Below are 12,059 nucleotides of genomic sequence, written 5' to 3'. Positions count from 1 at the left end.
CTTCCGATGAAGAGATAGAACACTGCAGGGGAAAAAAGTGAGAGGAAGCCACAGTGTGTGTAAATGCTGGCAGAAACATTTAAAAATACATTTCTTTTAAAAAAAAATTTAAACTGATTTGAAGCAAGCCATAAAAAAAAATTGGTCACATTTAGGGACAGAAGCAACGGTTTGCAAGAGAAGTGTTCATCACCTTGAGTATGACCCATAACATATATGATTTGCAGAGGCCTTAGTCTCTAAGCCATGAGGACTGACTGCAAAAGGTTTTGCTGACCCCCCAAATTTTTTAAGTTCTTCCTGTTTTTCTTCTGTATTTACTGTGATCAGAAAGCTTTGGATTTAGTTTAACATTAGAAGCCCAGAGAAACAGCATGGGTTTGCCCATCAGTTTCTATTTTTATTAAAATTTCATTTTGCTCAAAGTAATTTCTAGCCTCAATCTCATTTCCTTTAGGCTCTGGCCTCAAAGAACAGTTTGAAAATGATAGAGCTATTGTTGCTCAACTATCTGTGCTCTTCGGAAACCATTTATATGGGAAAAAAAAAAATCAGTGTGCAATTGTTAAATCATAAGAAGCTGACTGAAGCTCTGCTTGGAGCCTTAGCAAAGTCCCGTGAAAACATTTCTAGCAGTGTCTGTTTTTATACAGATTAACATGCTAAATGGGGAGCCCTCGTCAATACCTTTCTTCCTGTAATATCTTAAAAAGTGTAAGCAAGAAAGTTGTTTTGGCAAGCATTTTATGATGAACTTCACCATGGCTCCAGCAGCTGGTTCTATGACAAGAAAACACCAAGAACTCAAAAGAAATGTGACGGTCTCAGAGACAGCAGCAACAATAACAACAAAAAAGGGTAAAATTGACTTTTGTTGGGAAATGGCAGGATATAATCATAATAAACGCTTAAGGACTGCTCTTCAAGTCAAAAGCATTTAAACTAACTACCACCTAAGGCAGTTAAGACAGGTTTTCCTTAAAAATGAAGTCAATAAACCTTCCCAAGGGAATTCCTAGAATACTAGCACCCAGGTCAATTCAGCACCCCTCAACCACACAGCCCCCCAGAAGGGTAACTGCTATCCTGACTCCTAACACCCCAGCTTCATTTGCCTGTAATTGAATTTTCTCTAAGGGAAATTATATTGTATTTTCTGTTTCGTGACTTCTTTCTTTCATTTAACGTTATGTTTGTGAAGATTTTTCTATCTTTAAAAAGCATGTGTTGGGCTTCCCCGGTGGCGCAGTGGTTGAGAGTCCGCCTGCCGATGCAGGGGACACGGGTTCTTGCCCCGGTCCGGGAAGATCCCACATGCCGCGGAGCGGCTGTGCCCGTGAGCCATGGCCGCTAAGCCTGCGCGTCCGGAGCCTGTGCTCCGCAACGGGAGAGGCCACAACAGTGAGAGGCCCGCGTACCGCAAAAAAAAAAAAAAAAGCATGTGTTGATGCATTTCTGTATTTAACGCAAGTTTCCAAGAGGACATCGGTAAGACATCTACAGAAATGCATTAGTTAGATATCTCAAACAGAAGAATACTGCCATCTCTGTTTACTGCTATTGAATTAACCCTCCTGCAAAATATCTGTATTTATCCTACAACTACTAGCACTCCACAAATCTGAAAAAGACTACACAAGGGCTAATGAAAATGGGATGGTGCGGGGTTAGGGTTCTAGGCTAAGAATCCAAAGACTCAGGTCACTCACTTTACAGTTAATTGATCTTGAAGCTGTTCCTAAACACTGAAGTTTACTTGGCTGTAAAAAAGGGCTATCCTCCCTACCTTCCACATACCACTAGAGTCATTTGTGAACCTAGTGACATGAGAGCTGTGGAAAAGGCATTGTGGAAATAAAAATATAAATCATATGAATAGACATCTCGATATCTGAGACTTTATATTATTAGTACATAAAACGTACAAAATGATAACCTAGTTTCTTTGCCACCTAAGGAAAATGTGAAACGTGTGTAATTAAGTTGACAATATACTCAATTTATAATGAGCACATGTTACTGACATCCTATTATGATACTAAATTGCACCATATCTATTCATATTTGATCCAACACTGGTTAAAATGATCACAACTCCTACAGATCCTTGAGAGGCAATCAAAGGGATTTTTGAATCAGCAGCAGCAGCTAAGCCATACCGATGTAAATCAGTTACTTCTATCCTTTTTGCAGTTGTGACACTCGCGTTGGGTTTGATTTATAATACTCACTATCTACCCTTATGTTGCAGATACACAAATTACTTTTATTTGAGAATTTCATGCAGTTTGTGTAAAGGTCACACATCTGAAGTTGAATCTTAGTTTAGTAAATTAGAAGGTTACTCTGATTTTCTGATATCAATACACAGAAATAATTTTTCAGGCAACTTTGAAATATAGTACAAATTTTAAAGGCCATAAGAAGCAAATCCTAATCAAAAAGGTCTGAAAGAAAGAAAAGTAGAGCTTCAGCTTGATGGAGAATAAAGAGCATGGTGGCACCCGACCGAGAGGGCTCCCTTTTCCGTGTGGCATCTGCTGAGAGAGGTGGAGAAGCAGTGGTCTGTGGTCTGTATTTGGCTCAACGGGGCTCATCAGCCTTAGTAACCTACGTTTCTTTCAGGTGACTCACAGTGTCAGAACTGATAACTGTCACAGTGCAATAGTATTTCAGTTTAGCCTCGTTGCCACGGGATGATGACCAGGGACAGCTCCAGTACGACAAGTGACAAAGATCATTTATTTTTTGTTTGTTTTTGTTTGTTTGTTTTTTGCGGTACGCGGGCCTCTTACTGCTGTGGTCTCTCCGGTTGCGGAGCACAGGCTCGGACGCGCAGGCTCAGCGGCCATGGCTCACGGGCCCAGCTGCTCCGCGGCATGTGGGATCTTCCCGGACCGGGGCACGAACCCGTGTCCCCTGCATCGGCAGGCGGACTCTCAAAAACACTGCGCCACCAGGGAAGCCCCAAGGTCATCTATTTTATAAAGTGCTCCCTTCCTTTGCAAGAAAACTTCCCAGACATGCAGGTCACAGATAAACAGATAAAGTTATATGCAAATGGGACTGTTATACATTGCCACAATCTACTAAAAAGAAATAAAAAACCAGGATGGTACAACTTCCAGAATGATCTGACTCCCATCCTTCTCAGCATTTATAAATGCAGCAGGGGAACAGGAGAAACCTCAACCACCTCAATGGCAGAACACATCACAATTACTCCATTAAGATGGATATTGTAATGCTCTGGATTATTACCTTAGCCTCTTAACTGGTCTCCTTGCTCTGACCTTGTTGGCCACCCTCCCCTTCTCCCCACCGCCCCTTTAATAGTCTACTGCTCAACACAGAAGCCAGAGGGATCCTTTTAAAATATATCAGATCCATATATACACTACCAAATGTAAGGCAGACAGCTAGCAGGAAGCAGCCGCATAGCACAGGGAGATCAGCTCAGTGCTTTGTGACCACCTAGAGGGGTGGGATAGGGAGGGTGGGAGGGAGGGAGACACAAGAGGGAGGGGATATGGGGATATATGTATACACATAACTGATTCACTGTGTTATACAGCAGCAACCAACACAACAAGGTAAAGCAATTATACTCCAATAAAGATGTTAAAAATAAATAAATACATAAAATATGTCAGATCATGCTGCTCCTGTGTATCCTTACTACAACCTAACAAGACCCAACATGACCTATGAACTGGCCCACTGCTACCTCTGACCTCATCTTCTACTATTCTATCCCTTATTTATTCTACTCCAGCCTCACCATCCTCCATCCAGTTCCTTGTACAAACCAAGCACTCTCCTGCTTCAGGGCCTTCGCACTTGCTCTTCCCTTAGACATCCTCACAGATAGCACCTTCTTATTCTTCAGGTGCTTAGTCAAGAGTCGCCTTCTTGTTGAGGTCTTACCTGTTCACTTACCTAAAATTTCAACTCCTCCCCAATATTTTATATCCCCCTTCTCAGCTTTCTTTTTTCTCTTCAGTACATATCACCAGTATGCATATATTTTAGTTATTCACCTTGTCTGTCTCTCCCATGAGAATGTAAGTTTCAGAAGGCTTTAAATCAGAATTGCATAGAGAGCTATTTCACAATTTAAGCTAAAAAAGGGGGTCACCATTTAGTAACTGATTGTTCAATGCCTTGCCCTGGGTTACAGGCATTATAGGAATTGGTACCTCATTTAATCTTCACAGCATTAGCCTTGTTTTGTAAATAAGGAAATGGAGTTAAAGCAACTTCACTTTTGGGAGCTTCACAAGTGGGCAACTGGGACTAGAACCCACATGTGCCCTCAAAGCTTCTGCTGTCAAACAGTGTAAAATAACAACTTGGCAATATTTGCAATAAATTACTAGGTTTTCTATCTAAAATTAAAATCTCTGGACTTCCCCGGTGGCGCAGTGGTTAAGAATCCGCCTGCCAATGCAGGAGCCATGGGTTCGATCCCTGGTCCGGGAAGATCCCACATGCTGGGGAGCAACTAAGCCTGTGTGCCACAACTACCGAAGCCTGTGCGCTCTAGGGCCCACAGGCCACAACTACTGAGCCCGCGTGCTGCAACTATTGAAGCCAGCGTGCCTACAGCCCATGCTCCACAACAAGAGAAGCCACCGCAACAAGAAGCCCGCGCACCGCAACGAAGAGTAGCCCCCACTCGCCACAACTAGAGAAAGCCGGTGCGCAGCAACCAAGATGCAACACAGCCAAAAATAAATAAAGTAAAAATAAAATCTCCATTTATATCTCTGAATAAGAACAAAACCTTTAAAAAAGCTAGAGTAAAGTCAACAGTGTGGTGTAGTAGGTGGAACACTACACTCTGGAGTAAAAAACTGTAAGTATCAGCATGCTGGCTCTGTCATTTACCAGCTGTATGTTTTGAGCAACTCAAGCTCCCTGTGTTGAGAACAGAATAACTTAAATAACGTCACCATGCTTCATGTTAAGGGATCCCTCAGTACAGGGTAAATTATTTTTTTAAATATTGAGTTTAAAGTGGTCTTGCTTTCAGAACTTAAATGCAGTTTTAAAAACTGTAAATTGATCAGTAATGTTCATTAACACTCCATATCCTTATCCTGGAAGGAATGGACAGTCACAAATGAAACATAAGAAACCTCAATTTCTTGTGTCAAATTGCTTAATTTACAAAGGGAGATCACCTGCCATACCAGCAGTTGTTTTGTGAATTTTGGATGCTGTTAAGTCCTGCATTTCAGAGACTACTAGGTCCTGTCTGGAAATCAGACAAGCTACCACCAGATGGATGGTGGGGCCTGAAACATGGTCTCTTTGGCAGACGGCCAAGTTACCAAAAAGTGGGCTTAACTATGAAACACATATGCCCACCCAGGCTTTTTTTTTTTTAAATCTGCTATGCTTTTAAAAATTAGAAAACCTGGGCTTCCCTGGTGGCACAGTGGTTGGGAGTCTGCCTGCTAATGCAGGGGACACGGGTTCGAGACCTGGTCTGGGAGGATCCCACATGCCGCGGAGCGACTAGGCCCGTGAGCCACAACTACTGAGCCTGCGCATCTGGAGCCTGTGCTCTGCAACGAGAGAGGCCGCGATAGTGAGAGGCCCGCGCACCGCGATGAAGAGTGGCCCCCGTTTGCCACAACTAGAGAAAGCCCTCGCACAGAAACGAAGACCCAACACAGCAAAAATAAATAAATAACTTAAAAAAAATTAGAAAACCTAATTATAGCCAGAGTTAAAGTTAGCATTCATTTAGCAATTATTACATAAACATAGATACAGAACAGATGAAACTATATAGAGCACCATTTAAGAGGGAAACCACATACATTCCGGTCCTTCTTACAGGACACTTACTTAGTCCATGGTGTTTTTCTCTCCAGAATTAAATCTTTCTTGGGTCAACTCTTGCTTTTTAAAGATTCTAGATAGTTTTATAAGGCGCCAAAACGTTTGGAGTCTTTTTTGGCTATATGCTTCTTCCACCTTCAATAAACTTAGACACAAGAGATCCTGACTTCATTCTCTTCTCTCCTTATTCCTCCCCCCGGCCCCCTGGGCCCTGGACCCAACACCAAAATCCAAGGGTAGTGGTTTGGGGGGGATCCACACAGAAGCACAGTTCATGGCCCATCCAGCAGCTCCACGATGGCCAGGAGGTGGTTTCCACATTCACATTATTAAATAATTTCAATTGTCCCTTCTCTCCTACTCAGTATATTACCACAAACCTAGCCTCTTTATCATGGGCTCTAAACTTTCTTACCACGTACTGAATTAAAATACTTTGGATTTAAACGATCACATATTAAGTGAACCTAAATGTTCAAAGTGATAATGTAATTTCTTACTTTTAATGACATTTTATTATAATAAATCATATATACAAAGTAACATGAATTTTTAAGACCCTACTACCCGACTCATGACTTAAAATAGTACCAAAAAATTGCATCCACCCCATACTTTTCCCTGCTTCCCCCAAGGTAACCATTCGCCTGAATTCTATGTTATTTATCATTTCCTAAATTGTTGTTATGTGTGTGCATAAATATGTCTAAATTACATATTTAGACTTGCCTGACTTTATAAAAATGGTACCATTCTCTTTGTAGCGTTATTTACTTACCATTATGTTTCGAAGACATATCCATGTTGTTGTGTGAGCTACAGTTAATCCATTTCACTGAAGCCTACATTCCATTCTAATACATTTATTTATCCACTCTTTTACTGATGGATGATGGGTTGAAAAAGATGTTCTTCCTATTATCTCAACAATTCAAAACTCCCCTAAGAGAGTAGTTAGCAGGAAAGAGCTGTAGCTAAGGCTCAATTCCACATACACTCATTGCTTGAGGGAAAACAGGGGCTGTGGAGTTTTAATTTGGGTTTTAATCCTAGCTCACTTTTGGGGGTGAAGGGTGTGTTCACTATCTTGATTGTGGTGATGGTCTCCTGTATGTATAAATATGTCAAAACTTATTAAATTGTATACTTTAAAGATGTGTAGTTTATTTTATGTAAATTATACCACATAATGCTCTTTTTAAAAAGAGAGAGAGAACTCTGTCTCAGGGTTTAAAAGCTATGTGATCTTAAGCAAGTGGTGTAATCCCTCCAAGATGCATTTGTGACATGTGCACAATGCAACCTACCTTGCATGGTTGCAGTAAGTATTAAGTAGACTCACACACAGCACCGAGCCCAGCCTCTGAGCTTTTCTTTGTGCCAGGTGCTTGGCTCCATACTGGGAATATAGAGATCAACACAATGAGAATGCAGTGTATCTGTCCCCATGTCCTGCCCCAGTCTAGAATGGAGGGCAGATACGAATACAGCCCACTCCAATTTAATGGGATGTGTGTAGCAAGAGAAACCGGGACAAGTTATGAGAGATGGCCTCACTGTTTGAATGCATAAAGGCCTGGAAATGACAGACCCCAATCTTCCCACCCTGCCTGCAAAGGTACAGAGTAACAAGTGCCACAAACTGCAGAGCAGTGAACACAAGGAGCCAGCAAAGACTCCTCTGTGCTTCCGCTGTGTCCTTCTGAAACTACTCACCCAGAGAGACCCAGTGAGAAATGACTGTATCTAGAATCCTCGTAAATGTTTTCTAGATGGTAAGTTACCCTAGGCTAGGGGCCCTGTCTGTATACTGAGACCAAGCAGGACTTAAATGGTTTTTGAAAACAATAGCATGAATGAATGAACATCAGACAAGTCAAAAATAGAAGGAAAAATGACAATGGCAGGCATAATGTGAAGGCACTGGGTAATTTAGTAATCTTGCCCTTCTATTTCACCAATATGGTGCAATGAAAAGAAATGAAATATAAGGTGAGAAGCCCTGGGTCATGTCCTCTGACTCATTCTGGCTATGTGATCTTCTTGGGAAAGTAATTTCATATATCTGAGTCTCAGTTTCCAGATGGTTAAAATGATATAATAATTATTAAAGTACCTATTTCATGGGAGTTCTTGTGAAAATGAGATATAATTTTGAAAAAGTTCTGAAGTATTTTACTATCATTATAAAGTTAGTACCAGTATAACCACTGGTAGTTCTACACGTAGATAACCTGTGAAGACACAATTAGAAATTTTTTAGTAATTGCTAAAACCTCTCAAATTCATTGCCTTAGGTAGGAAATTCTATGTGGGTGGAATAAAAGACTCAGAGTGACTGAAAGAGTGGCCAATTTTCATAAAACCAGAGAGTTTATAAGACACTAGTCATCATCATTTGAGCATATACTATGCACCAGGCACCATGCTTAAGGATCTTACAAACCTTAATTCACTTCAACCTCACAATCATCCTCAAGGTGGGTGAGGTAATCATGCAATTTATTATCAAAACCAGAACACCTCTGAGAGTGAAAGGGGTGCTTTGAATAATCACACAGAACAGCAGCTGTAAACCAGACTGTCCTGAGCAAAACCAGAACATGTAGTTTATGACTCTTCACAGTTGAGGAAACTGAAGCTCACAGAGGGAAGCAATTTGCCAAGGCCACCAGCTTCGACAGGTGGAAAAGCTGCCCCGGACCGGTGCTCTGAAGCATTACCTTATACAAGCCTCCTCCATGTGCAGTCACAGAGTAAGGCTACCGTCCTTCTGTCGTCTTCTAAGTCCTCCTCCAACTTAAATATCTCTTATCAGTGAAGACTAAAACAGAACCTGAGATGCCAGTTCAAAGAAAAACAGAAACTAGAAAAGAAAGTTTCTGTTTCTCTCAATACCATTAAAGCCAACGATTTATTGCCAGAATCCCAGTCTAATTTATCTGTTTGGGGGGGAATTTTACGCAAGAGATTGAGTAATGACTGACATTCTTTCTGCTGAGACAATGGGGCCTCTATGAATGTTTCCTTGATTCAGTGAAGATATTCATCAAACATAACCTCCAGCAATGGCAGTTGGAGAAATGCCTTCTCAAGGAAGTGTTCTGTCATCTATAACTGAATTTTCTTCAAATACCTGAATAACCTCTTTGGTAGTACCTGGTACACACTGAAAACTGAAAGAACAAAAAAATGTCAAGGCTAGGACAATACTAAAGCAATGCCTTACTCTTTGATTTCACAGTTGAATAAAAAGGTATTTTGTGAGATTTCTGAATCTCTTTGCAGATAGCATTTTTCATGCAGCATGTTTACTATTTAATGATATACATAACATATATAGTTGGAAATACTTCAGGCAATTTCTTTTCTTGCTACACTATATCACTACTTTGAAAGGTATATGTGGATATCATTAGCAAAATACCTTTCACCACACCATAAACACAAGTCCTACTTGGGAAATGTTTTGCATTAGGATAATTATTCTGGAATGATTAGCCAGAATAAATAACCAGAACAGACGTCCCCTAAATTTTCTGTTCTAATTGATGTCCTTAACTTTTGCCCTATTAGCAACTCTCATTTTAGGAGAGTGCTTCTATCCTAAGCACATAATAGATGCTTAATTATTTCTTGAATGCAAGTTAGATGCTTTTCATCCTAATTTTGCTGTCAGACCATTTGTCCCCTAAGCATTTGTTAACTTACCTGTCCCTTCTTCTCTATAGTTCACTGCTCTCCTTACCATAGCCCTACCTCCACTGCCCACCTGGAAATACTAAGTGAAGGGTTTCCCCAGTAGAATTCTCCCTCTAAGTTGACTTCTATATACTCCATGTTTAAAATGATTCCAACTGTTAGAATGACATTTAAGGACATGACTGCAGTTAGGGGTCTTGGTCTTAACGTGGAGACCATAAAATGCTAGCTTGGAGCCCCTCGTACAGTTAATGGATTCCCACCTGATCTCAAATGCCAACTTCGTCATATACTAAATCCCTAAAGATTTAAGTCTACTCCTGGACTTTATAGTCTGTTTTTAATATTCTGTCCTACTGGTCTGTATATCCAGGTGCCACACTGGAGTGATTCTTGACTCTTTATGTTTTAATACCTGGTCAGGCCGGTTCTCCTTCCCCCACCACTGCTCTTCTGTTTTACAGCTTTCCCAGGTAGGAACCTTGGACTCAGTTTCTCCAGTCCTCGCCCTCCTCCTCCCATCCCCTAAAATAACTCCAAACTAAAACAGGACAAAACTACTCAACTTTTTACAGTAAGTCCCCTACATATGAATCTTCAAGTTGCGAACTTTCAAAGATGAGAACCGTGTTCACGTGTCCAATCACTTAAGTCACGTATCTGGCGTACACTGTCACATGCATGCATCCTCTACAAGTGGTTGTGCTTTTGTGTACTTTACTGTACAGTACTGTATAGAGTACGGTAGTACAGTATCTTTATTTCAAGCCCAGGATGTCCGGAAGCAAGTGTAAAAGCAGCGGTGATGTAGCCGGTACCATACTGTACTTTTCAAGGTACTATACTGTAAGATTAAATATGTTTTCTTTATTTTCTGTGTTTGTTTTATACGTATTGTGTGAAAAGTACTGTAAACCTATTACAGTACAGTACTATATAGCCGATTGTGTTAGTTGGGTACCTAGGCTAACTTTGCTGGACTTACGAACACACTGGACTTACGAACATGCTCTCGGAACAGAACTCGTTAATATGTAGGGGACTTACTGTATTGGTATTGTGTTAATTTTTAAAATTAACTTGGGCAGAATTACAGCTCCGATCTCAGAGAACAATTTTCCACTCACCACTTTCTAGATAAAGAAATTAATGCCTTGAAGGCCCAAGTGATACATCCAAAGAAATGCAGCAAGTGGCAGAGCTAACGCTCGAAATTTGTCTCAACTCCTAGAATAACACCATCTCTTAACTTTAGCTTTTAACTTCCCCCTTCCTCACCATTCACAGCCACTCATTGGATCTCTAGGTCCTCAGGACATCTTGCCTGTTGCAGTAGTCTATAAATATTCTTCTTACACACCTCACCCTCTCCCAACCCCTTCCCCATTTCGTGACTGTCCAAGTCAGAAGAATGTCTCTTTCGAATGTCACTATATGACAAACAATTATTGCATCATGTTAATATATGTAAAAGTTTTCATTCTGGTGAGTTCTCCCTACCTGAGAGCTCTAAGTTTCTTGAGGCAAGTACAGGTATCTTATTAATCTTCGCATTTTGTAGTAGCAGGTAAATGCTACATACATTAAGAAACATTTATTCACTGGCTGCTGCTTCTTCCTGGAATGTCCTTCTCCAAGATTTCTGCATGGCTCACTCTTTTAATCCCAATCACCTCTTTGCTCAGGAAGCCCTACCCCTTTAATTTAAAATTGCAACCTCTTGTTCTGTTTCATTTTACTCTACAGCGCACGTCACTTAGTACAGCATCATTGCTTATTTATTCTCGGTGTCTCACCATCGAATCAAAGCACCATCAAGGAGGAGTATTTCTTTTGTTTGCTTCATTGTTACATCACCAGCACCTAGAAGAGTCGCTGGCACACAGAAGATGCTTAATAACTACTTTTTAAAAAATGAATTATAATTCTGTGTTTAAAGCAGTGAAGGTGATGGATGTGTTTATCAACCCAATTGTGATGGTCGTCTCACAAAGCGCACGTATGTCAAATCATCACATTTTAAATATATAAAAATGTATTTGTCAATTCTATTTCAATAAACCTGAAAAAACTTAATCTAAACAAAACAAAATCCTCACCATGTAATTCATCTTCTGATTTTAATTTTCCTTACTCACACCAACAAGAGAAAAGTGAGTTTTTAAAATTATAGGCTAGATCAATTTTGAAATAGCTGCTTTTCCTATTATAATAAAAGACCTTCTTTGTATAGATCCTCCTCAGCTTATGATGGGGTTTTGTCAGATAAGCCCACCGTAAGTTGAAAACAAACGTCAAAATGTATATAATTCACTAACCTACCGAACACTGCAGCTTAGCCCAGCCTACCTTAAACAAGCCCGGAACTCTTAACATTAGCCTACAGTTAGGGGAAATCATCTAATGCAAAGCCTACTGTGTTTAATATCTCATGTTATTTATTGAATATTGTACTGAAATCAATACACTGATTATGTCCCTTTAATAAATTCCTTGGGTCCTGA

At 40.4% G+C, this 12,059-nt stretch overlaps 1 protein-coding gene across 1 annotated transcript in view; it reads right to left on the bottom strand.

Moving 5' to 3' along the window:
- NHSL1 (NHS like 1) overlaps positions 1-12,059 on the bottom strand; it is a 127,200-nt gene that overhangs the window by 18,861 nt on the left and 96,280 nt on the right. The window contains 2 exon segments of the mRNA XM_007467598.1: positions 1-6; positions 8-22. The exon segment at positions 1-6 is cut by the window's left edge and continues 193 nt beyond it. Of these exon segments, the coding sequence (XP_007467660.1) occupies positions 1-6; positions 8-22 (21 nt within the window).

The sequence above is a fragment of the Lipotes vexillifer genome, unplaced genomic scaffold (assembly GCF_000442215.2).
Source record: "Lipotes vexillifer unplaced genomic scaffold, Lipotes_vexillifer_v1.1 scaffold569, whole genome shotgun sequence".
NCBI classification, from domain to species: Eukaryota; Metazoa; Chordata; class Mammalia; order Artiodactyla; family Lipotidae; genus Lipotes; species Lipotes vexillifer.
The sequence above is the reverse complement of the archived record's forward strand: the minus strand, read 5'-3'. Positions and strand labels throughout refer to the sequence as shown.